Below are 27918 nucleotides of genomic sequence, written 5' to 3'. Positions count from 1 at the left end.
CGGGATATCAAGGTGAATAAAAAAAAGGATTATATGAAGGGCCTCTCTCGGCTTCCGTAGTATATATTCTCAAATCACTTGTCTCTTTTTTGTTTCTGTTTAACATACCATTCTGACAGTTTGGCCATATTGAACAGCTTGGTGCACCTTCCATTAAAGTGTTCACTTTTGTACACATCTTCTTGCTTTATTCATTCAGTTGTGGGGAATGGTTAGTAAGGTTGAGTCTGACCTAGGCTATGTTGAGGTCACATATCTACTTTTTAAGTTCATGCTATAGTGCATACAATTTTAGAGATATAGCCTACATGTGCATACGCATTCTTCTTGGTGTTCTCACAAACAGGTGAAATAAATCAGTTTAAATTTGGCCTATGGACATAGCCTGGCCTATTCTCAGCCATTACAAAATCTGTTGTCTGACCATAATTTAACTGATCTGTATACCACTATGCTACTAGATAACAAAATGCCTGTTTGTTTTATTTCATGTGAGATGTTGATAAATGTGAGCTTCAACAAAATGATAAGAGCACCTCTCTGAGTGTCACGTTTACATAAAAAAAAGGTATGCGTGCAAGAGCATGGTCGCGCGCAAAAGTGTCCCGGTTTCAGACTAGGGAAATCTGGTCACCCTAATAAAGGCCCTTTCACATATGAAATCTGTTCATGTGTCAGGTGAAGACAACACTGGATTATAGATAACAATTTTTCTTTCCCACTCAGTCTTCCATAACAGTAAAGTCATGGGTGTTGTGTATTCGTACCTGAATGTATTTAACAGGATTCTACAAAGTGTGTCCTTCTGTGAGACGTGTAAAACATGCGAGACAGGATATGACGTATAATTCTTTCCAATTTCCAGCCATATCAACCAATGTTTTCTTTCCTTGTTGTATTGAATTTGCCGCTGGTTGCTTTGCAGTGAGGTAGTGTGAGTATTTGTATTATGTAGGTCTTCGTACTTCCATCACAGTATCACTGCATCATCATTTACGCCACTGCTAGCAATGTCATGACCAGTCACAACACATTAAAGGTAATCACGATAATCAGTTTGGTTTTAAAAGAAAGCATGGGACTGACCTTTGTATATATGCTCTCAAAGAGATTGTAGCAAGGTACACTAGCCTGAACTCAACCGTTTTCCTGTGCTTTATTGATGCATCTAAAGCATTTGATAGAATCATATCATCTCATTATCTCTAGCCGCTTTATCCTTCTACAGGGTCGCAGGCAAGCTGGAGCCTATCCCAGCTGACTACGGGCGAAAGGCGGGGTACACCCTGGACAAGTCGCCAGGTCATCACAGGGCTGACACATAGACACAGACAACCATTCACACTCACATTCACACCTACGGTCAATTTAGAGTCACCAGTTAACCTAACCTGCATGTCTTTGGACTGTGGGGGAAACCGGAGCACCCGGAGGAAACCCACGCGGACACGGGGAGAACATGCAAACTCCGCACAGAAAGGCCCTCGCCGGCCCCGGGGCTCGAACCCAGGACCTTCTTGCTGTGAGGCGACAGCGCTAACCACTACACCACCGTGCCGCCCCTTGATAGAATCAATCATGAAAAATTATTCCTAAAGTTGTTAGATCTTCATTTAAGGTACGTGAATCTTTTCATCATGGCACACCTTCAGCCTGTTCAGTGTGCTGAGTGCAGGATGTTTAGTCATTCTTTCTCCGTCACTAGCGATAGCTCTATTAGCTTTACTTGTGAAAAGTGCAGATTAGTTAGCTCTCTGACGGAGAAGATTTCAGTGCTAGAAGCGCGTGTCCAGGCTTTAGAGCAGGTTAGTGAGCGTGAGAACAGTGTAGTTTCTGTTAGGGAAAGTCTGGACGCCCTAGGTGGAGTTAGCAATCCCCCAACTCCGGCACTAGAGCCCTTACAGCGGGGCGAATGGGTGACGGCTCGGCGGCATAAGCGTAGAGCCAAAGCTACCGCAGAGGCTCGCCCACGGGAGCACCACTCCTCTCCGCGTCACGTGTCGAACAGGTTTGCTCTCCTTAGTGATGCACCCACTGAGAAACCTGAAAGAGCTCTGGTTATAGGGGACTCTATCACACGGCACGTGAAATTAGCTCAGCCTTTAGGGGCACCAGCAGCTTTAGTCAGGTGTATACCGGGAGCCAGGGCGCCGGACATAGCAGGTAATCTTAGGGTCCTAGGCAAGCACAGGTTCTCAAAGATAGTTATCCATGCAGGAGCTAATGATATACGCCTTCGTCAGTCTGAGGTTACTAAGAGTAACTTTGTAGAGGTGTTTAAATTAGCGAAGGCGATGTCCGATGCTGTAGTATGCTCTGGCCCCATCCCAATGCGGCGTGGCGATGTAGCTTACAGCAGGTTATGGTCGCTGAACTGCTGGCTGTCCAGGTGGTGCTCTGAAAACAGTGTGGGCTTTATAGATAATTGGGCTAATTTTGAGGGCACTGCTGGCCTGTTAGGGCGGGACGGTATCCATCCCACTCGGGAAGGTGCTGCTCTCATTTCCTGCAGCATAGGTCATAGTCTCAGAACAGGCCTAGTTAATTTCTGACAATCCAGAGCCAAGGCCAGGGAGCAGACGAACAGGCTAAACCGACTGTCTGCTAGCTGCACAGAGTCGTCACTCAGGGCCCACTACATTGAGACTGTGTCTGTTCCCCGAGCTCAACAAAAAGATAGAAATTTTCAGAGAGTTTGTTCCAGTAACCTAATCAATATAAAATTAGATCAGACTGACTGTACAGCTGCTGCCAGCACCTTTGATCTAAAGGTGGGGCTATTAAATATTAGATCTCTTACATCTAAAGCGCTAATGGTTAATGAACTCATTACTGATCAGGAGTTTAATGTACTGTGTTTAACAGAAACATGGATTAAGCCAAATGAATATATAGCATTAAATGAAGCGAGTCCTCCTGGATACAGTTATATACACCAGCCTCGTCTAACTGGCAGAGGAGGAGGCGTCGCGGTTATTTATAACGATTATCTAGGTGTAACACACAAACCTGGTTATAAATTTAATACATTTGAAGTTCTTCATACTCATATAATGTATGTAGCCTCGAAAAATAAGTCTACCCAGTTAATTCCGTTACTTATTATTTACAGGCCCCCGGGGCCATATTCTGAGTTTCTTTCTGAATTTGCAGATTTTATCTCAGATTTGGTTATTTCCTTAGACAAAGCTTTAGTTGTCGGAGATTTTAATATTCACTTTGATAACCCAGAAGACCCTTTAAAAACAGCGTTTGTGTCCATCTTAGATTCAGTCGGGATTAAGCAGAATGTCATAGGACCGACCCATAATGGTGGTCACACCCTTGATCTAATACTAACATTCAGATTAAACGTAGACAATATAGTCATACTTCCACAGTCTGAAGTTATCTCAGATCATTGTCTCATCTCATTCAAACTATGTCTGAGTAATAATATATGCACCTCACCACGCTACTGTATTAAACGTACTTTCACGTCAACTACTGCACAGAGCTTTATAAATGATCTCCCAGAGCTGTCAACTTTGATTGGGTCACTGTCAGCCCCTGCAGAACTCGATCAGGCAACTGAATGCTTAGAGTCAACATTCCGCCATACTTTAGATAATGTAGCTCCTCTAAAAAGGAAAATGGTCAGAGACAAAAAATTAGCACCCTGGTATAATGATGACACTCGCACTTTAAAACAGACCACTCGAAAATTGGAACGTAAATGGCGTCAAACAAAATTGGTAGTGTTCAAATTGGCGTGGAAGGAGAGCTTCCTGAAGTATAGAAAAGCTCTTAGTGCTGCGAGATCAACATATCTCTCCTCCCTAATAGAAGATAACAAAAATAATCCTAGATTCCTATTTAATACTGTAGCAAAATTAACCAGGAATAAGTCCACTATAGACAGATGCACACCTGCAGTATGTAGTAGCAACGACTTCATGAATTTTTTTAATGACAAAATTGAGAATATCCGACAAAAAATTCAAACTACTAATTTAAGGTTAGACAATGAAAGTGACCTTGTAGTTAACAATATAACTGTATCAGATCATCAGTTAGAATGTTTTACTCCCCTAAAAGAAACTGAATTACTTTCATTAATCTCTACATCAAAAGCCTCAACTTGCATACTAGATCCCTTACCGACACATCTATTCAAACAGATAATGCCTGGAGTAATTGAACCGCTTCTAAAAATAATAAATTCTTCTCTTATGATTGGCTATGTACCCAAATCCTTTAAACTAGCAGTTATCAAACCCCTGATTAAAAAACCTGACCTTGATCCCTGTCAGCTGTCCAATTATCGGCCAATATCAAACCTCCCCTTTATCTCCAAGATCCTTGAAAAAGCTGTGGCACAGCAGTTATGCTCATATTTACATAGGAATAACATCCATGAAATGTATCAGTCAGGATTTAGACCTCATCATAGCACAGAGACAGCACTGGTTAAAGTAGTAAACGACCTACTGTTGGCGTCTGATCAGGGCTGTGTCTCGCTGCTTGTGTTGCTTGACCTTAGTGCAGCATTTGATACCATTGATCATTCCATTCTTCTGGATAGACTAGAAAATGTTGTGGGAGTTAAGGGAATGGCCCTCTCCTGGCTCAGGTCTTATCTAACGGATCGTTATCAGTATGTTGATATAAATGGTGATATTTCTAGACGTACCGAGGTAAAGTTTGGTGTTCCACAAGGTTCTGTCTTGGGTCCACTGCTTTTTTCTCTATATATGTTACCTCTGGGCGATATTATTTGTAAACATTGTATTAGTTTCCACTGTTATGCTGATGACACACAGTTGTATGTCTCTGCAAAACCTGATGAGAGACACCAGCTTAATAAAATTGAGGAATGTGTTAAGGACATTAGACACTGGATGCTTATAAATTTCCTTCTGCTTAACTCTGACAAGACTGAAGTACTTGTGCTAGGACCACATACAGCTAGAAGTAAGTTTTCTGATTACACAGTGACTCTGGATGGCCTTTCTGTTTCTTCACGTGCAGCAGTAAAAGACCTCGGAGTGATTATTGACCCCAGTCTTTCATTCGAAACTCACATTGATAACATCACCCGGATAGCTTTCTTTCATCTCAGAAATATTGCAAAGATAAGAAATTTAATGTCATTGCATGATGCAGAAAAACTAGTCCATGCTTTCGTTACCTCCAGGTTGGATTATTGTAATGCCTTACTGTCTGGATGTTCCAATAAGTGCATAAACAAGCTCCAGTTAGTTCAAAATGCCGCAGCAAGAGTCCTTACTAGAACTAGAAAATATGACCACATCACGCCTGTCTTATCCACACTGCATTGGCTCCCAATCAAATTTCGTATTGATTATAAAATACTACTATTGACCTTTAAAGCACTGAATGGTCTCGCACCACAGTACCTGAGTGAACTTCTGCTCCTCTATGACCCGCCACGCCTACTTAGATCAAAAGGTGCAGGCTATCTGCTGGTACCTCGTATAGTGAAGGCTACATCAGGGGGCAGAGCCTTTTCTTACAAAGCCCCACTGTTATGGAACAGCCTTCCAAGTAATGTTCGGGAATCAGACACAGTCTCAGCATTTAAGTCTAGGCTAAAAACATATCTGTTTAGTCAAGCCTTTTGTTAATGGTGTTTGAGGTAAAGGAGTAGATCTGGAGGGTCCTCAGACATAGAGTGTTTTGGTAAACTGGGATGTATGGATGCTGTCAGTCCCCCACTCGCTTGCTCACTCGAGTTTGTTGACGGTGCAGTGGCTGGCTGCTTTATGTCCCGGGGCTCCCTCATGCCTGTGTTACCTTCTGGCTCTCTCCTTTTAGTTATGCTGTCATAGTTAGTTGCCGGAGTCCCTGCTTGTACTCGGTGCAATATGTATACTGTTCCTACTTATTCAGGTGACATTGGGCATACCTAACCACCTGTGTTTTCTTTCTCCCCCCCCCCCCCCCCCACTCCAAATCTGTCCCTCTGAGTTACATGGAGTCAACAGGAAATCTTTTGGTGGAGACGGTGGGGACCTCGACTGGCTATCGTAGCCTGCAGGGAATCGGCCGTCAGACATTCTGTCGCATGTCCCAGACCCGGTGAAATGTAACTGAATTGTCTTGGCCAGGCCTAAGGGTCCCATCTGCATCTCATCATTGCTGAGGAGTGTGCTCCCATCACCCAATCAAGCATCCAGCCAGAGCAGGTCATGATATATTTTTTTTTTACCATATTAACATGCCATTGTGTGTCATGCCTGATGTAAAGACTCTCGTCTCTGCGAGCCTACCACACAGATTTAATACTTGTCATTTTTAGGGCATACCTAACAACATGTTTTCTTTCTCCCCCCCCCCAAATCTGTCCCTCTGAGTTACATGTTGATCCTGGGATTGGGATGCTGGCCTCTTCTGCCCCTCGGACCTGCTTGATCCATCCTGGTGCCCTGTGTCTGGTCGGAGTTTTATCGCCCCACTCCTGTGAAGGACGGCCCCATGAGGACAGTTGAGGGTTATACCCGTTAAAACTGTTAATATTATAGTCAGGCTGTCTGTTGTTGCCCAAATGAGGATGGGTTCCCTTTTGAGTCTGGTTCCTCTCGAGGTTTCTTCCTCATGTCGTCTGAGGGAGTTTTTCCTTGCCACCGTCGCCACAGGCTTGCTCATTGGGGATAGATTAGGGATAAAATTAGCTCATGTTTTAAGTCGTTCAAATTCTGTAAAGCTACTTTGCGACAATGTTTATTGTTAAAAGCGCTGTACAAATAAACTTGATTTGATTTGATTTGATTTAGATCGAGGTGTCCCTAAGCCTTTAGTGAGAATATTAATGTTTTGGTATGCTCATCAAATGTTTCAGGTTAAATGGGATAATGTTGCGTCTGCTCCATTTTCTGTCAGTAATGGAGTGCGTCAAGGTGGGATTTTGTCTCCTATTTTATTTAATGCGTATATGGATTATCTCTCTGATCAGTTAAATGGTCTAAAAACTGGCTGCCTCGTGGGCAACACTATTGTTAACCATTTGATGTATGCAGATGACTTGGTCCTGCTGTGTCCTTATAGTGCTGGGCTACAGCAGATGTTAAAGGTGTGCTCTCAGCCCATGTTTACATTAGACCGTATCAGCAGATCATCAGATTAACGTTTTTAAAACGATTAGCGTGCACACAGCAACACCAATACACGATTTGCGTGCACACAGCAACACCAATACACGGATACGCTCGGCTCCGCAGGCATCCTGCGCTCCAAATCACTCCACCCTGAACAGCGAGTGCCCTCTGGAGGGTGCGCACTCCGGCCCTGCGCAGCTCACAGAGCGCGAGAGTGAAGCACACTAGCAGTGTTTTAGGGACTGAGCCGCTGTGTGTGTGATCCCAGCGCATATCACTTACCAATTGCAAGTGGAAGGATGGCAAGCCTAAAGACAATCATAACTACACAATGGGCAGTATTTGCATCAGTATTTGCATCAGTATTTTCATACTTTTATACTCTTTAATGAAAGGTGATACAAGGCGGAAGTCCACGCCGTTTTTCAGCAGTCGCATCACATGACCAACGCCAGCGAATCAGGAAGGTGGATGTCACAGTGACGTTGTCCAATGACGACGCCAGCTAGAGCTCAGCACAGCGTATCCGCGTATTCTCAATGTTTACACAGCACCGGAGCTGACACGATCTGGATTGAATACGTGGACCCTGGCGGATTCCTGTTTCCAGGCGGTTTAATGTAAACGGACAGTGCATCCGCGAAGAAAACGAGACAGATACGGTCTAATGTAAACTTGGCCTCAGTATGGCCTGGATCATGATATACAGTATAATGCTAAGAAGAGCCAAATAATGATAGTTAGAAGCGTTGGGGACAGGAAATCAAATTTTCCCACATTTTCCTTGTCAGGCGGTCCTCTTGCTGTATGTGATGAAATAAAATATCTTGGACATGTCATAACCGATGACTGGTCAGATGATAAGGACATCTATCGACAGAGATGTAAAATTTATTCCCAAGCTAATATGCTTATGCATAAGTTTTCTATGTGTTCCAATGATGTGAAATGCTCCTTGTTCAGAACGTACATCACACCTTTATACACTTCTCAATTGTGGTCCTGCTTTAAAAAGGGTAGTATGCAGCAACTCAAGGTAGCATATAATGATGCAATGAGGCTGCTACTCAGGGTCCCTAGGTGGCATAGTGCCAGTGAATTATTTGTGTCCTCTGCAGTGCCAACTTTTGAGGCACTTTTAAGACATTTAACGTATAGTTTTATGTGTCATATAGATAAGTCTGAGAATGCTATAATTGAGGCCTTGGCCAGTCCGCTAAAAAGCTGCTACCGTTTTACGTCCAGGCTTAGGAGGCATTGGTGCAAGAGTTTATATTTTTTATAACTGTCCTTACGTAGGGGCGGCACGGTGGTGTAGTGGTTAGCGCTGTCGCCTCACAGCAAGAAGGTCCTGGGTTCGAGCCCCGTGGCCGGCGAGGGCCTTTCTGTGCGGAGTTTGCATGTTCTCCCCGTGTCCGCGTGGGTTTCCTCCGGGTGCTCCGGTTTCCCCCCACAGTCCAAAGACATGCAGGTTAGGTTAACTGGTGACACTAAATTGACCGTAGGTGTGAATGTGAGTGTGAATGGTTGTCTGTGTCTATGTGTCAGCCCTGTGATGACCTGGAGACTTGTCCAGGGTGTACCCTGCCTTTCGCCCGTAGTCAGCTGGGATAGGCTCCAGCTTGCCCGCAACCCTGTAGAAGGATAAAGCGGCTAGAGATAATGAGATGAGATGAGATGTCCTTACGTATGTGCTTGTTGTTATTTCTTTGTTTTTATTTTTTGTCTTAATTTATCATTTATACTGTTTTTTTTTTCTTTTAATATATTTAAATGCCATATGGACTTCTGGTGTCTGAAATAAAGTTTATGAATGAATGAATGAATTAAAGGGGAACTGAAGTCATTTTTAAACTTGCTTTATTTCTTAACGTGTTATTCAGTTACATTTTCGGTTTTATTAACCTTATATCGTGACTCGTATTGGCATATTATATTACACTTATCAGCCTTTTCAGTTTTTAGCCATGTTGAATGTAGCTCGTACAGGCCCGGCGCCATGGGGGGGGGGGGGGGGGGGGGGGGGGCGAAAGGGGGCGTCGCCCCCTCGTGGCTACAGCCCCACCCCCTCAACGGAGACTCAGATCACTTAATTGTTTTCTTATGAAAATATAATGTATTATAGACGTATTAATAATTTGCATTTTCAAATACGAAATATTAAGTGGTTGCGCATTGCACAAAAATACATTTCACATGAATCACTACTAAAACTGGCACGGTAGAACAAATCTGATTGGTTGTTATGATTCTTACGTTGCAATCGTAGAATTCCACTGTATTAAGGTAGGATTATTTCAAAAAGCCTGAATTTAAAATTAACCCTGTTTTAGACATATGTATCAATCCTAACTACTGGGGACTAGTTATTGTGGGTGTATGTGTGAAATGCTGACACAGCCGCGCACACACAGACCTGTGATAAGGACAAGGGGAGGGGTCGTGCGGGCGGGCGGGGGTTTTACATGCACACTTACAAGTGCACTGTCTCTGCAATATCCTGCAATATGCAGTCAGTTTACGGGAGTAGTCTTTCCCCTTCCGAATTAAACAAATTCAATCACAATATTGTGAATCCATTTTCTTTCTTTGTAGGCTAAGTTTATCTCCGTTTATGTTGGTGTGTGTGTTCATATATATGGTCCGCTTTGTGCGCAAATAGCGTAAGAATATGTGTCGTTGACGTCACCCCCCATGCAGCGGGGGTGAAAATTCATCACTTCAGAGTGTTTAGTCCCCACACGCCTAAACTGGGATCGCGGATTAAGTGGTTAGCGTTGACTCGGTGCGAGTCAGGAAGGCTATTACTGGTGCAGCCGCGGGGTCTGTTGATTTTTTTAAATTATGATTTTGGCCGCCGAGCCAAGTACCTTAGACTTGCATTGACGTTTTGTTTTCATGCCGCGGAGCTATTTGTATGTATTTTAAATGTAAAGGACTTGCCTGTAGGTTTGTGTGTGTTGTTTTATGTTTGGCATCTTTCCGGTTGTACCGCGTGTCTGTGAGAAAATTGGAGGGGAGGGTTAACAGGTGGGCACGGGTAAAGCGCAACTGCCCTGGTAATATGCCACGTGATTTTCCCGGACTAAAGCAACCTTCGGGGCCGTGGTTTTGTGGTTGGCGCAGTTAATTGTTTGAAACACGTTGTCAGACCGCCATCACTACTACACACTATATGAAAAATATTTGCCCCCTTGCGATTTCTAATTGCCCCCTTAGTAAACTGTTCCTGGCGCCGGGCCTGAGCTCGTATGGTCCACAGCAGGCGTCGCTTATCCGCGCGATCTTCACGAGACTTGTGCGAGACTTCAAACGTGAAGTGTCAGCGCCGCCATTTTGAAAACTGTTTTACATAGCGGCCAGATCGCCATATCATTCCAATTTTGAGATTTGCCAGCTTCATCAGTGATGGAGTGTCAGTCCTGTGCGCTGTAGCGCGTGAACAAGGCACACCTAAGCTCAATTAAGGAACTGTGTGTTTGTCTATTTAAGGACTGTGTTGATGCATTTGCATCTCAAAGTATTACGATACGCATTTACACATTACCGAGCCTTTCTACCCGTTGTCTTGATTTCCTGTTTCACAATCCTTGTGCCTGTTTCTCGTTCTTGTCCTCGCTTAGCCTTTGATGTACTGTTTGCGCCTCGACTGACCCTTTTGCCTGTATTCTCGTTTTTGACCTAGCCTGCCGTTTTGGATTGTTTGCCTGTGTATATATTGTCTCACTGTATCTACGGTATATTCTGCACTTTATTAAACTGTATACTTCTGCACATACATCCGCCTCCCTCGCGTACGTGACATGGAGATTATTCCATACGACTTCAAACCAGCTGAGAAGAGTTGGAAAGACGACAGGATAAGGACGAGTCCGTCGCACTGGTATTTACGTCATTACTGTCGCACAATTAAAACGTGCCAGATCAGCCAGCTGGTGGGTTTTCAAAATAATAAATACATGCATGTCTTTTTGTGATAAATACATATTATACTGAGCACATTTCCCACATAATCCTCACTAAGGTTTCAGACAGCGATACAAAACAGCGTCCACACTATACAGTGAGTAGGAAGCGATTTCGGACACAGGGAAAGCTTCCGGCTTGATTACGTCAGCATTCAAAAGAGGGCGCACGCGTCTTTTGACAACGTTGGCAGATGTTGGTCACTTTGATTTCCGCTGTACGTTTTACTTCTGTCCTACAAAGTCTCGCACAGGTCTCAGCGAATCTCGTTTATGGCCATTGCTTTGATATATGGACTGATATATTACAGAGCATATTTCAAACACTCATAACTTGCTATAGCAGTGACAAAATAGCTGTCAGAAATGCATTCCTACATTTTATAAAATGAGATAAATAGAATTCTCATCTCATCTCAAGCCGCTTTATCGTGTTCTACAGGGTCGCAGGCAAGCTGGAGCCTATCCCAGCTGACTACGGGCGAAAGGCGGGGTACACCCTGGACAAGTCGCCAGGTCATCACAGGGCTGACACATAGACACAGACAACCATTCACACTCACATTCACACCTACGGTCAATTTAGAGTCACCAGTTAACCTAACCTGCATGTCTTTGGACTGTGGGGGAAACCGGAGCACCCGGAGGAAACCCACGCGGACACGGGGAGAACATGCAAACTCCGCACAGAAAGGCCCTCGCCGGCCACGGGGCTCGAACCTGGACCTTCTTGCTGTGAGGCGACAGCGCTAACCACTACACCACCGTGCCGCCTCAATTGTTCATGTATTTTTTAAATATAGTTTACTTGACTAGTGTAGATCTACAACCACCTGTCTATTTTATCTTGAAAGCTCTTTCGTTTTCTCTTGGTGATGAGTGATAAAGGTTTTTTTTTTTTCATGTGTCCAATCTATTTGGGGTGGTTGTTTTTTTTTTTTTTTACCTCCACCAACTTCGCAGCAGGAGGTTATGATTTTGCCTCTGTTTGTCTCTTGTGAAAATCGGAGATTTTTGCAAGTATGTTGATCTGTTCATTTGTCCATTGGTGCTCTAGCGTCATTTCTTGACCAGTGTTCACCAAAATGCACAGGACAACTCAGGTCACACAAAGGCATTATTAGTTTTTGGTGGGTCAAGGTCAAGGTCACCAAGGTCAACTCTTGTAAAAACACCTAATCGGCCATAACTTCTGATCCAGTGTTCTTATCGAGATGGGACTGGTGGCACTGGAAAGCATTTTTGAATCCCTTTCGATTACACCATTGACGCTTTACCTGTGATGTCATCTTGAGGTTGAAAAATTAGGTCAAATTTCGCCAGATTAGGAAATTTGTGCTTATTTCTCATGAATTGTCTCATCTCATTATCTCTAGCCGCTTTATCCTTCTACAGGGTCACAGGCAAGCTGGAGCCTATCCCAGCTGACTACGGGCGAAAGGCGGGGTACACCCTGGACAAGTTGCCAGGTCATCACAGGGCTGCACATAGACACAGACAACCATTCACACTCACATTCACACCTACGGTCAATTTAGAGTCACCAGTTAACCTAACCTGCATGTCTTTGAACTGTGGGGGAAACCAGAGCACCCGGAGGAAACCCACGCGGACACGGGGAGAACATGCAAACTCCGCACAGAAAGGCCCTCGCCGGCCCCGGGGCTCGAACCCAGGACCTTCTTGCTGTGAGGCGACAGCGCTAACCACTACACCACCGTGCCGCCCTCTCATGAATTGTGAAAGTGTGTTTTTATTTGTCATGAATTGTGATCAGGGGACCCCGCCCCTACACCTCATCATATAGATTTCATTTGTAGAGTATTTCATCTTTGAAGTTCTCGGGTCAGTTACGTTTGTTTTTACAACCACTGTTTTCAATTTCTTTCTTGATTTTGTTTGGTTTTGCTTTGTTTCTTTGTGATTTTCTCAAGTATCGTGCACTGCACAACTTTTCATTTGTGTTTGCTCCTTTGTTTGTCTGTTTCCAATATAACTCAAAAAGTAGTGAACGGATTTTGATGACATTTTGAGGAATGGTGGGCCATGTGCCACGGAACAAGTGATTAGATTTTGATGCAAATCCAAAGCTGTGGCTTGGCGGAGGTATGCACTCTACCTTCTAGTTTTTAAATATGCTTGGTCTTAGTTGGTATTTTTCTTTCTTTCAAGTGTAGCTTGTCGTATCAATGCATCAAAGTTACACAAACAAACTGTTTTCTGCATCTACAAGATGACCAGCAAGTGAAACTTATCATTCACATATGAACTGCAATTACAAATTGCAGGAGGCGTACTCCACAAATACCAAAGTGGACATTTTTAAATAGCCTGTATGTGATTTGGAACGCATGACTTATAATTTTAATACATTTTATTTCTGTCAAGCTGGTTTGTGACATTGTAAATGCACTATACAAGTAAAATTGAACTGATTTTAATTAATATAAACTACACATGCAACCTCAGTGTCTATCTATCTATCTATCTATCTATCTATCTATTGGCATGGTCCCTTTGCATCTTTAAAATACTTAATGTTGTTAACTGGTGACTCTAAATTGACCGTAGGTGTGAATGTGAGTGTGAATGGTTGTCTGTGTCTATGTGTCAGCCCTGTGATGACCTGGCGACTTGTCCAGGGTGTACCCCGCCTTTCGCCCGTAGTCAGCTGGGATAGGCTCCAGCTTGCCTGCGACCCTGTAGAACAGGATAAAGCGGCTACAGATAATGAGATGAGATGTTGGAATTGTGGGTGTGAGCAAACAGTGGCAGAAAAACCCAAAAGCAAGTATCCATTTCTTGGTGACATGATTGTTTTATCAGCCGTGAGATGTTTCCGAGATGTTTTAAGCAATAGCCAGGAATCATATTCAGGGTGTATTTCTGCCTCACGTCCAGTGTTCTCAGGATAGGCTCTGAATATACTGCAGCTCTGACCACGACAAAGTGGTTACTGAAGGATGGAGCCCGAGAAGTTCCAACATTTTTTTTTTAAACTTAATTTCATCACCAATTTAGAGCAATGTGAAGTTTTACTGGTTGACCAGTGTGATTCCTCTTACCAGTGATCACAAGCTCTTATAGCTTTGTGTTAGTTTAAAAAAAAAAAGTCTTTACATCTTGTATCTGGAAAAGTAGCATAAAACACTTTTGCAAATGGGAATGTAGCTACACTTATTGATCAGGTTTTCAACTGCCACTATTAGCACATCTGTCTCCCCTTATTTCAGTTTAAAAAGTTAATGATGAAAGCCATTCAGTGGAGGTCCCCCCCCCCCCACTATATCATTCATCATCTCATTATCTGTAGCCGCTTTATCCTGTTCTACAGGGTCGCAGGCAAGCTGGAGCCTATCCCAGCTGACTACAGGCGAAAGGCGGGGTACACCCTGGACAAGTCGCCAGGTCATCACAGGGCTGACACATAGACACAGACAACCATTCACACTCACATTCACACCTACGGTCAATTTAGAGTCACCAGTTAACCTAACCTGCATGTCTTTGGACTGTGGGGGAAACCGGAGCACCCGGAGGAAACCCACGCGGACACGGGGAGAACATGCAAACTCCACACAGAAAGGCCCTCGCCGGCCACGGGGCTCGAACCCGGACCTTCTTGGTGTGAGGCGACAGTGCTAACCACTACACCATTTGCTCAATTGTGATTTGCATTCACTTAGATTGTAACTTGGATTTTCAGAAACTGATTGATTCATTTATATGCATTATTAATCTCCATAAACAAACATTTCTTCAGTACAATATAATCTTTAGATTTGTGAAATGTTTTTTTTTTGTTTGTTTGCGAGAAAAGCACCTGATTGGTTTTTGTTCCAATTTATAAACAGCACTATTACTGTTCCTGGTGTAAACAGCAGTTCAGGTTACATAAGGCAGTAGTTTTGATACTATACAAGTGTGAAGATTAAGTGGAACAAATGATAACACAGGCATTATATGCATTGTAACAAACTGTTGGAAAAATTGTCTTATTAGGTTTTGATGGAAATACAACCCCTGGCAAAAAGTATGGAATCACCAGTCTTGGATGAGCACTCATTCACACGTTTTATTCTGTAGAACAAACTCAGATCACAAACATGATACAATAATAAAGTCATTCCAAAGTGCACCTTCTTGGGCTTCAGAAACACTAAAATAAACGAAGCAAATACATTGTGATAGTCAGCAAATGTTACTTTTATAGACCAAGCACAGGGAAAAAAAAATATGGAATCACTCAATTCTGAGGAAAAAAATATGGAATCACTCAATTTTCAGGTAGAAAATAAGGACTCACCCAGTCAATCTCCTTTCCCTAAATTGACACCTGCCTCAGATTAGATCTGCAGTTAGAAACAGCACAGTTATCACACCTTGGAGGGCTGCTGGACCAAGTGGATTGGCAAGAATCATGGCTCCAACAAGAGAGATGTCTCTTGAAACAAAAGAGAGGATTGTCAAACTTCTTAAAGAAGGTAACTCTTCACACATGGTTGCCAAAGATGTGGGCTGTTCACAGTCAGCTGTATCTAAGATATGGACCAAGTACAAACAGCATGGGAAGGTTTTTAAAGCCAAGCGTACTGGTAGACCAAGGAAGACATCAAAGCGTCAAGACAAAAAACTTTAAGGCCATATGTCCTGAAAACCGAAAAGTACAACAAAACAAATGAAGCATAAATGGGAGGAAGCTGGAGTCAATGTACAAGTATGTGACCGAACCGTGAGAAATCGCCTAAAGGAAATGGGATTTTCATATAGGAAAGCTAAAAGAAAACCATCATTGACACCTAAACAGAAAAGAACAAGACTACAATGGGCTAAGGAGAAGCAATCATGGACTGTGGATGACTGGATGAAAGTTATCTTCAGTGATGAATCACGAATCTGCATTGGACAAGGTGATGATGCTGGAACTTTTGTTTGGTGCCGTTCCAGTGAGATTTATGAAGAGGACTGCCTGAAGAAAACATCCAAATTTCCACAATCCTTGATGATATGGGGCTGCGTGTCAGGCAAAGGCACTGGGGAGATGGCTGTGGTTACTTCTTCAATAAATGCACAGGTTTACATTGACATTTTGGACAGTTTTCTTATCCCTTCAATTGAAAAGATGTTTGGGGTTGATGAAATAATTTTCCAAGATGACAATGCATCGTGCCATAGAGCAAAAACTGTGAAAGCATTCCTTGGTGAAAGACGCATCCAGTCAATGTCATGGCCTGCAAATAGTCCAGATCTCAACCCAACAGAAAACTTGTGGTGGAAATTGAAAAAAATGGTCCACGACAAGGCTCCGGCCTGCAAAGCTGATCTGGCAACTGCAGTCAAAGAGAGTTGGCACCAGATTGATGAAGAATACTGTTTGTCACTCAAGTCCATGCCTAAGAGACTGCAAGCCGTTATAAAAGCCAGAGGTGGTGCAACTAAGTACTAGTGATGTGTTTTGAATGTTCTTTTGTTTGTCTGTTTTTCATGATTCCATATTTTTTTCCTCAGAATTGAGTGATTCCATATTTTTTCCCTGTGCTTGGTCTATAAAAGTAACATTTACTGACTTCCACAATGCTTTTTCTTCATTTCTTTTAGTGTTTCTGAAGGCCAAGAAGTTGCACTTTGGAATGACTTTATTATTGTATCATGTTTGTGATCTCAGTTTGTTCTACAGAATAAAACGTGTGAATGAGTGCTCATCCAAGACTGGTGATTCCATACTTTTTGCCAGGGGTTGTAGCATTTTGTCATTCTGTGGATGAAACAGAGTTGACTCCAAGTCATAGATGTATTACTAGAGGACATTCCCACCCCTGAATCTTTTTACTGGATTTTGCTGTGGTGAAACAAAATCCAGTCCCTCAATCTCCCCATGAAGGAGACTGGGATAAGTACCGGTAGGGTCTCTCTTTAGTTGAAAGATAACTAAACGGGTGGATTTCCCAAAAGCCTTGTAGCACAAAGATAATCGTTAAATGGTAGAGCGAGCATCACAATGAACACACTCTCTCTCCTAGTTAAGATGCTCTTAGCGTTAAGAGGCTTTTTGGAAACCCACCCCAGGACAGTGATGCTTAGTGAAGACAATGTTGCCATTCATGAATTCAAGGACAGGGTTCCAGGTCTTATTAAAATACTCTAGGGATCACTTCAGACAGAATCATAGCATTTCAAGCTCAATACACACTATCCATCTATCGTGTGTGGGAGGGAAAGTGTCCTTCCATTTAAGCAGAATGGCATGCCTTGCTGGTAAAGATAATAAAGACAATAACGCATTGTGTAATAGTAGGCATGCAAGCTTTCGAAAGAATTTCAAAAACAAGGCTGTTAAAGGATCAGGGTCTAGATCGAAGCTTGCTTAAGCGTATCAAATATCACAGACCAAAAATCTGTTAGTCGGGGGGGACATGTCCAGAACATGTGGAGCTGGCTGGCAGGAGATTGTTTACACCTTTTATTTCTCACCATCACTTCTAAAGAGGACATTTAATCAAATTAAACCAATTAAGAAAACAGTAGAAGTTACTAGTGAAATCCACTAGAGGGAGGCACTGCCACCTGTTCTGCACAGTGCTTTCATTACAAAATGAAAAACTGAGCACAGTTCCTTTTTAGAGAATTTTATTACCTGCAAAGTGATATGAATTTTAACCACTGAATCAGAGAAAAAAGTACCATAAAGTCTGATAGAACTTTATTTGACAAAAAGGACTCAAACCTATGATAACCATGTACTGTAAACATTTACATACCATGAAAATACAATTATCTTTAATAAAACCTTTAATTGATAAATATATAACTTCATGTCCTGTTAGGATGCGATAGTAAATTGGTAAATACTGTGATTATTAAATAAAAACAGCATGTATAAAATTAAGGACCATGTTCAATCTAGATATGTACTGCGCTGTTTAAAATATTGTCCAATTTTTGTCGTCCAACCCGCCACGCTATATCTACAACGACATGGAGAATAAGACTGATTTACATCCAGCTGAAACTGAGTCATATATACAGGGCTAAAATATAAAGCTTGACTTCAGATCATCTTCGATATCGTAGAACTGATTTCTGATTAAAAACAAATCTGCAAATTCATAGTGGACACATGGACAACTCTCTGAAAGAAATAACAACATGAATCTTAATATCTGCGCTGATCTGAGCTTACACTGCGACCATGTTCCAACTGACATCAAAACTCCTCTGTGTACATCGCTTGATTGTGATTTCAGGCACAAAATAAAACGTACTCTGAAATCCATTTGGTGTGATCCAAAAATAACCAGAAACCTACCGACGAGTTCAAAGTAAAGAGATCATGAGCGTGATACTGAAGGCAGAAAAGTGCTGAATAAATGTCCATTCGCAGTCTGTGATGGATTCAGAGCATCAGGGTTTAATGAGTCGCTGGCTATGAATGCTAGGCACATAGGAACTATAATTAGCAGCAGAGGAAAAAAAAAAAGTGAAAGACATATGGGGCTTGTCTAATCAAACATGCCCCTCCGAGTGGGACTTGGAGAAGTCTTCCTGCCAAGTCGAGGTGTTCCCTGGGGAAAGAAACAGATATACTGGAATAACAGTCTGGAAACTGGATTTATAAGGACCTATCTGAAAGCCAGTCACTATCCAGGATGAACATATGATGCGCATCGGATAGCTGGCCTTATCTAATATGTTCCATTTACACTGATAGAAACAAAAACGGACATGAAGGAGAAAGAAACTTTTAGCTGTTTATGTTGAACATATTCTCTCGAGCAATAATGAAAAGTAAATGGACAAAACACAGGATGTATAATATACTGCAGGACACACTGGATTTATAATGTAGAAATGTTCTCACGCGTTAGAAAGTCAATACTGTCGCCAACATCAGATAACATTTGCATTAAATATTACTCATGTCCGTGAGCAACATATTCAGCAATATGCTTAAAGGGGAACTGAAGTCATTTTTAAACTTGCTTTATTTCTTAATTAACGCGTTATTCAATTACGTTTGCAGTTTTAGTAACCTTATATCGTGACTCGTATTGGCAACTAATTGCAATTACATATTATACTTATCGGTCTGTTCGGTTTACAGCTGTGTTGAATTTAGTTCGTTTGGTTCACGGAAGGCGTCGCTTATTCAAGATTTTTTATTTGTCATATACACAACAACAGACACAGCGGTTTATTATTGGGTAATGAAATTCTTATTTTGCAACTTCCCGACCAAACTATGCTTACCAATATAAAAAGAAATATATATATATAAAAATATGAAATACAAAATATAAAGTGCATATGGAATGCAAAATATAAAGGTAGAGTGAAAAATGAAGATAACATTAAAAAAAAAAAGGAGAGGCAAACAAACAATGTGCAAACATAGAGGTAGATCTCATCTCATCTCATTATCTCTAGCCGCTTTATCCTGTTCTACAGGGTCGCAGGCAAGCTGGAGCCTATCCCAGCTGACTACGGGCGAAAGGCGGGGTACACCCTGGACAAGTCGCCAGGTCATCACAGGGCTGCACATAGACACAGACAACCATTCACACCTACGGTCAATTTAGAGTCACCAGTTAACCTAACCTGCATGTCTTTGGACTGTGGGGGAAACCGGAGCACCCGGAGGAAACCCACACGGACACGGGGAGAACATGCAAACTCCGCACAGAAAGGCCCTCGCCGGCCACGGGGCTCGAACCCGGACCTTCTTGCTGTGAGGCGACAGCGCTAACCACTACACCACCGTGCCGCCCAAAATTGCTAATATAATCCGTAATATTATATTATTATATAATATTATCCGCGCGATCTTCACAAGACTTCAAAACGTGAAGAGTCAGCCAGGTGTCAGTGCCACCATTTTGAAAACTGTTTTCCAAAAACGAGTTTAAATGGCGATTACTGCCTACTTTTTTCAAACTTTCCTGATTGCTATCAAAACAAACAAAGCTTCCGGCTTGATTACGTCAGCATTCGAAAGAGGGCGCGTGCGTCTTCTGGCAACATTGGCAGATATTGTCACTTTGATTTCCGCTGTACGTTTTACTTCCGTCCTACGACGTCTCGCACAGGTCTCGACGAATCTCTGTTGCTTTGACATATGGACTGTATATTACAGAGCATATTTCAAACACTCATAACTTGCTATAGCAGCGACAAAATAGCTATCAAAAACACATTCCTATATTTAATAAAATGAGATAAATAGAATTTTGATGATTAAAAAAAATTTGACTTCAGTTCTCCTTTAATAAAAGAGGACGTCTTTGTGTGGTCGCACAGAAATGGATTGCATCTCTGAATGCATTTTAATATTCTTAAATGCGCCACAATTAATTTTAAGGGAAAATATCGTTTAGGACCAACTTTAAATTAAAATTATCTAAGCATTATATTGCTTAGATAATACATTCAGAAAACTCAAACCAATTGGAAAGCATGTATGATCATAAAGTGGGCCGAATAGGCTTCAAAGCTTTTCCTCTAATCAGTTATAGCATTTATTTAATTTGAGTAAGACATTGCTTAAAAGTCAGTTAATGCCATATAAAACCAACCAGTATTTACAGAATAATAACAGTCTGTGTTGGGTCACTGCTGATGTATATTCTTTCTGTCTCAGAAATCTTAAGACTTTAAATATTAACGGAACAGCTCATTATCCGAGCAGAACCTGAGAACACCAAAAGTTAGAATGTTTTAAGATAAACCCTGTTGTGTTAGAAAGTTATGTAATAGCTATTTGGTACAGTGGTAGTTAGAGCCACAGAGGATTCGAGCATGCACTAAATGAGACAGTACTGGGAATTAAAGTGGGTAATATCGGAGAGCAGAGGGGAAAGCACTTACTGGTGACTGCACTTTGGAGAAGTTGACATGGGCATACAGCAACACTGCGATGTCTTTGTGTCCAGCTTCCAGAGCAATGGACAGAGCAGTACTTTCATCCTGAATTACACACACATGCGCAAAGTAGCATACATTTCCGTAATCATCAAATTCAGTTCAATTTCTCTACTTATAATATTAAATCAGTTAGTAGTTAAAACTTAAACCAGTCAGCACAATGCAATTTAAATCATCACCGCTGCAATCGGTTCTCATTTGTTGGTAGTCGCATCAATATTTCTGTATTTTGCTTTAAAATGAGTGCTTTTTGTTTGTTTGCTCACATTGTCATGGAGTGTCGCATCGCAGCCCGGCTGGGCCAACAGCAGCTTGACTATCTCCACATGGCCATGCTCGCTGGCACACATGAGTGCCGTGGAACCCTCATCATCCTGGATGTTGACGTTGGCACCGCAGGCCAGCAGTGCCTTCACCATGTCCATCCGGCCGTGACTGACTGCCAGCATCAGCCCTGTCTGACCAGCCTGCAGGAGAGTCAAGGAGGTACACAAGGCCAAAAACCATCACGACCATATATAACCCCGATTCCAAAAAAGTTGGGACAAAGTACAAATTGTAAATAAAAACCGAATGCAATGATGTGGAAGTTTCAAAATTCCATATTTTATTCAGAATAGAACATAGATGACATATCAAATGTTTAAACTGAGAAAATGTATCATTTAAAGAGAAAAATTAGGTGATTTTAAATTTCATGACAACACCACATCTCAAAAAAGTTGGGACAAGGCCATGTTTACCACTGTGAGACATCCCCTTTTCTCTTTACAACAGTCTGTAAACGTCTGGGGACTGAGGAGACAAGTTGCTCAAGTTTAGGGATAGGAATGTTAACCCATTCTTGTCTAATGTAGGATTCTAGTTGCTCAACTGTCTTAGGTCTTTTCTGTCGTATCTTCTGTTTTATGATGCGCCAAATGTTTTCTATGGGTGAAAGATCTGGACTGCAGGCTGGCCAGTTCAGTACCCGGACCCTTCTTCTACGCAGCCATGATGCTGTAATTGATGCAGTATGTGGTTTGGCATTGTCTTGTTGGAAAATGCAAGGTCTTCCCTGAAAGAGACGTCGTCTGGATGGGAGCATATGTTGCTCTAGAACCTGGATATACCTTTCAGCATTGATGGTGTCTTTCCAGATGTGTAAGCTGCCCATGCCACACGCACTAATGCAACCCCATACCATCAGAGATGCAGGCTTCTGAACTGAGCGCTGATAACAACTGGGGTCGTCCTTCTCTTCTTTAGTCCAAATGACACGGCGTCCCTGATTTCCATAAAGAACTTCACATTTTGATTCGTCTGACCACAGAACAGTTTTCCACTTTGCCACAGTCCATTTTAAATGAGCCTTGGCCCAGAGAAGACGTCTGCGCTTCTGGATCATGTTTAGATACGGCTTCTTCTTTGAACTATAGAGTTTTAGCTGGCAACGGCGGATGGCACGGTGAATTGTGTTCACAGATAATGTTCTCTGGAAATATTCCTGAGCCCATTTTGTGATTTCCAATACAGAAGCATGCCTGTATGTGATGCAGTGCTGTCTAAGGGCCCGAAGATCACGGGCACCCAGTATGGTTTTCCGGCCTTGACCCTTACGCACAGAGATTCTTCCAGATTCTCTGAATCTTTTGATGATATTATGCACTGTAGATGATGATATGTTCAAACTCTTTGCAATTTTACACTGTCGAACTCCTTTCTGATATTGCTCCACTATTTGTCGGCGCAGAATTAGGGGGATTGGTGATCCTCTTCCCATCTTTACTTCTGAGAGCCGCTGCCACTCCAAGATGCTCTTTTTATACCCAGTCATGTTAATGACCTATTGCCAATTGACCTAATGAGTTGCAATTTGGTCCTCCAGCTGTTCCTTTTTTGTACCTTTAACTTTTCCAGCCTCTTATTGCCCCTGTCCCAACTTTTTTGAGATGTGTTGCTGTCATGAAATTTCAAATGAGCCAATATTTGGCATGAAATTTCAAAATGTCTCACTTTCGACATTTGATATGTTGTCTATGTTCTATTGTGAATACAATATCAGTTTTTGAGATTTGTAAATTATTGCATTCCGTTTTTATTTACAATTTGTACTTTGTCCCAACTTTTTTGGAACCGGGGTTGTATGTACCAGACTTGCATGTGATATGTATGTGTGGTGAGCGCATGTCTAATGTCTACCATTTTTACATTTTGTTAAATCAGCCACATCATGGGCACTATTTAAAAATAAAAAAAAGTGTCAAACTGCACCTTATTTAAAAGTTAATGCTAAATACTTTCATGTTCGAAGGTCATACTGATGTTAGACTCACCTGACTGGCTTTTGCATTAACGTCCCCTTTGCTGAACAGTTCCTCCACCACTCTCATGTCTTTAGGGGCCTCAACAGCAGCTAATGCAGCGAGCATGATGGGCGTATAGCCTGCCTTGTTCTGCTGATTGACGTTGCAGACATCTGTGACAAAAAGAATGGGAATCAGAGTATCAGAGAAGGTCCAGAGGCCACCCTTTAAGTCAGTGTTCTGGGACAAAGGGCTTCCTTTGTTAGCCTTCAAGAGGGGAAAGCACTCTACATGCAAACCATTGAGACAGCATACATTTTTTTTTGGGGGGGGGGAAGAGGTCAGGGCTAAAACACTGATTTACTGACTGGCACTTGGTCCAAGCTCTGAGAATAAGAGCAGAGAATGGGGGGCCTCAGTTGGGACACATGGTATCAGGGACTGGAGAAGCTCAAAAGGAAGCTGACAATGGGCTTTTCTCTTGAATACATGCTGGCACCTCATCATGAACAGCATTATGGGATATTCATAAAAGAACTTAAGGAGAACCAGAGAACAAAGATTTGGAGAAGGCTGTTCTTTCAGAGGGGTTTCTAATGAAGGATTAGAAAAAAATTGTATGCATTCATTGGCAATGCTGCATCATAAAATTTCTCAGTTTGCCTGAGAAAGTGATGGGAGGAAAAAAAAAAAATTAAGCCTTTATTCATTACATGTACATTAGAGCACAGTGAAATTCTCTCTCTGTATTTAACCTATCTGGGGATGTGAAACAAAGTCATTCTGACTAGAAATCCCTGATTGGTTTGCTACATAGATATTTATGAAATGTGGTTGGGTAAAGTCGATGTAAAACCTGGGCCCTTGTTTCTAAAAAACTAATTATGGACATACTGTAATGACTGTTTCTTAAAAGCTCCGTTACGATTTATGAAACGTCCACAAGCACAAAGCTGTTCTAAAATGCTTCCTACCTGTTCCTACCCATTTATTAATTACAAATGATTTAAAAATCACAGGCAATCTGGGGCTAGTCAAGTGTCATGGCTGTGATTAGACTAGAGGACCTCGTCAATTAGATTTTCACCCACAAGTTTTCATTTGCAGAATGACCAGGGGGCGGCACGGTGGTGTAGTGGTTAGCGCTGTCGCCTCACAGCAAGAAGGTCCGGGTTCGAGCCCCGGGGCCGGTGAGGGCCTTTCTGTGCGGAGTTTGCATGTTCTCCCCGTGTCCGCGTGGGTTTCCTCCGGGTGCTCCGGTTTCCCCCACGGTCCAAAGACATGCAGGTTAGGTTAACTGGTGACTCTTAATTGACTGTAGGTGTGAATGTGAGTGTGAATGGTTGTCTGTGTCTATTGGCCCTTTTCCACTACCCTTTTTCAGCTCACTTCAGCTCGCTTCAGCTCACTTCAGCCCGACACGGCTCGCGTTTCGACTACCAAAGAACAGCACGACTCGGCTCGCTTCAGCCCTGCTTAGCCCCTAAAACTCGCACGGTTTTGGAGTGGGGCTGAAGCGAGCCAAAGCGAGCTGAGTGAGGCTGGGGGCGTGAGCAGACACTCCCCTGTGCACTGATTGGTGAGGAGGAGTGTCCTCACATGCCCACACACGCCCCGCGAGCACGCTGGGATCTGTAAACACCATAAACCCGGAAGAAGAATAATTACGAATTATGAGAATTTCTGAAGCCTTATGCGCCTCGCCTCATCTATACGCTCTTGCCAGTATCTGTTGGCGTTGTCGGTGACAACAAGCCACAGCACCAAGACCAGCAACACTAATGACTCCATGTCCTCCATGTTTATTGTTTACTATTCGGGTCGTGAGACTACCGCTTAAAAGATCACTGATGTCACTGTTTGCGCTGCTTAACGACATCACGTGACGTCCACCCACTTTCGCTAACTCCACCCAATGTGTCCACCCACTTCCAGCCAGCACGGTTCAGCGCGGTCGTAGTCGAAATGCAACTTCAATAGCCCCGCTCAGCCCAACTCAGCATGGCACGGCTCAGCCCAACTCAGCCGCGTTTGTAGTGGAAAAGCGGCATATGTGTCAGCCCTGTGATGACCTGGCGGCTTGTCCAGGGTGTACCCCGCCTTTCGCCCGTAGTCAGCTGGGATAGGCTCCAGCTTGCCTGCGACCCTGTAGAACAGGATAAAGCGGTTAGAGATAATGAGATGAGAATGACTAGGTTCTCTGGTCTTGCTCCTCACGATAAGAGTGAGGTCAATGTCACTTCCTAATTAACGTCTGTATAAACACATTTTGAAATGATAATATGCAGCATTTCAAAGAAAAAAAAAAAGCATGGCATAATGCGCTCGTCTCTGCCTGTGTACGTGGAACGTTTTATAAATCACGCCCCTCTTTTTGTTTGTTTTTTAAACCTGGTTTTAATATTCACAAGATCCACAAGCTCAATATACGTGTATGTAGATAGTTTGTTTCATCCTCACAGCCTCAATACTGGAGCTCCCCAAGGATCAGTTCTTGGCCCGCTCTCGTTCTCAGTATAGACAGAATTTCTGGGCTCAGATCGTATGCTGATCAGATCGTATATCTTTCCCCGTCCCTGTTATGCTGATGACACACAACTTCCTTCATCTACCCTGAAGATATCCAACTGCCTTTCTGAAATGTGATTTCAGATGACATTCTTCACAACATCAAAGAAACCCTCACTAAAGAATCCACTCGGGTCCACAGAAAGCTCTAATTTCTTCCAGACTTGCTCATGCAACTCTCCACTTGCAGCCTTACCTCATATGTCCCCTACAGAGCACTGAAAATTGTGCTGCTCACCTGCTTCATAAACTCTGACATTCTTTGATTTAACCCTTCTAATAAGGTCGTTCCTCTGGCAGCAAGGGTCAAATTCAAACTTGTCCTCACAACAGCTCTGCACCATATTATGCACAGCTTTTGAGGTTAAAAATTACACACCTGCAGCACACCATGTCTTGGTTATTCAACTTCAGCGTGACAGTGGTTTTCTTCCAATAGTTGAAATGACCCTTTTTATTGACTGGCTTAAGAATTTCAGACCTTATTTGTATTATTGTTTGTACTTTTACAAGTCCATTCATCCATCTGTAGCCATTTATCCTGTGCAGGGTAAGAGCCTATCCCAGCTGACTATGGACAAGTCGCCAGATCATCACAGGGCTGACACGTAGAGACAAACAACCATTCACACTCACATTCACACCTACGGCCAATTTAAAGCCACCAATTAGCCTAACCTGCATGTCTAATACCCTGTCCACACTAGGGATTTTGTACCGATACGATACTACTTTCGTACCGCAACACCTGTCCACACTAGCAACTATACCGGTACTGTAGCGGTATAACTGTACGGTATCGGTACGAAACCCACAAATGTATGGGTTTCGTACCGGTACAGTATCGGTACTGTAGCGCTTCGCTGTAGCGTGGACAGATGAAGCGGCTCTGTATCGATACAAATATAATGCACATGCGCAAAGTCACACACCTCAATCGATGTCTTCGCTGAATAAAAATAGTGAAGAACGGAGATTCGTTTTCTTTGTTTCTTTCTCAACTGCGTCGCACGTTTTATACGATTCGACTGAATAAATGACCACCAGAAATACAGACTGTACATTGACAACAAAAAAGCACACACACTTTGTTTCATCCGGCATATTCTCGGAAGGAAGTTACTCGGTAACCACGGAAACATTTAGCGCACGCACATTTCAACTACCGTGAAAGAAAACCGCAAACATTTCTCGCTAGTGTGGACAGATGCACTAAACTGTACCGGTATACTTTGTATCGATACAGTTATACCACTATCGTACCGGTATATATGTGAACACAGCATTAGGGGGAAACCGGAGCACCCAGAAGAAACCCACGCAGATACGGGGAAAACATGCAAACTCCACACTGTTGTCCCTTTTCCACCAAAGCAGTTCCAGGGCTGGTTCGGGGCCAGTGCTTAGTTTGGAACCGGGTTTTCTGTTTCCACTGACAAAGAACTGGCTCTGGGGCCAGAAAAACCGGCTCCAGGCTAGCACCAACTCTCTGCTGGGCCAGAGGAAAGAACCGCTTACGTCAGCAGGGGGGCAGAGTTGTTAAGACCGACAACAATAACAGGACCGCGAAAGATCACCATTTGTAAGCGACGAGAAGCAGCAGCTGTACAAACGCGAAGTCATCCATTATTATTATTATTGTTGTTGCTGGTGCTTCTTCCGCGTTGTTTTTGCTTCGATATTCGCGCCAAAGTTTATGCAAACGTAGCGACATAACTGACGTATACAGCGACGTAATGACGTATACAACGACGTAACTGACATATACAGCGACGTAATGACGTGTCTTCTCTTAGCACCGCGAGCGATGGAAAAGCAAGCTGGTTCTCAGCTGGCTCGCAAGTTGAACAAGTTGTGAACCAGCACTGGCCCCGAACCAGCCCTGGAACTGATTTGGTGGAAAAGGGGTAAGAAAGGCCCTCGTCGGCCGCTGGGCTCAAACCCAGGACCTTCTTGCTGTGTGACAGTGCTAACCACTACACCACCGTGCCGCCCCGCTTTTACAAGTCAAATTGCCCTTTCTTTACTTGAGCACTATAAACCTGCATTAGATTTGAATCTTTCAGGTAATAAATCCTTTCAGAT

At 42.8% G+C, this 27918-nt stretch overlaps 1 protein-coding gene across 5 annotated transcripts in view; it reads right to left on the bottom strand.

Annotated features, from left to right (window-relative positions):
* Nucleotides 1–17721: 17721 nt before the first annotated feature.
* Nucleotides 17722–27918, bottom strand: part of kank1a (KN motif and ankyrin repeat domains 1a) — a 132137-nt gene continuing 121940 nt past the window's right edge. For 4 of the 5 annotated variants that reach the window (XM_060907206.1, XM_060907205.1, XM_060907208.1 and 1 more), the window contains 4 exons: nt 23296–23438; nt 21247–21447; nt 20924–21022; nt 17723–18624 (listed from right to left, as the gene is read on the bottom strand). In XM_060907206.1, coding sequence (XP_060763189.1) covers nt 18562–18624; nt 20924–21022; nt 21247–21447; nt 23296–23438 — 506 coding nt within the window. In that variant the 3' untranslated portion in view covers nt 17723–18561. Of the gene's footprint in view, nt 18625–20923; nt 21023–21246; nt 21448–23295; nt 23439–27918 lie in introns of all 5 variants that reach the window. The other variant, XM_060907209.1, reaches the window with a different exon arrangement.

Source organism: Neoarius graeffei, chromosome 24 (assembly GCF_027579695.1).
Source record: "Neoarius graeffei isolate fNeoGra1 chromosome 24, fNeoGra1.pri, whole genome shotgun sequence".
In the NCBI taxonomy this organism is placed as follows: Eukaryota; Metazoa; Chordata; class Actinopteri; order Siluriformes; family Ariidae; genus Neoarius; species Neoarius graeffei.
Note: the sequence above shows the minus strand (reverse complement) of the source record. Positions and strands in the feature narration are given on the sequence as shown.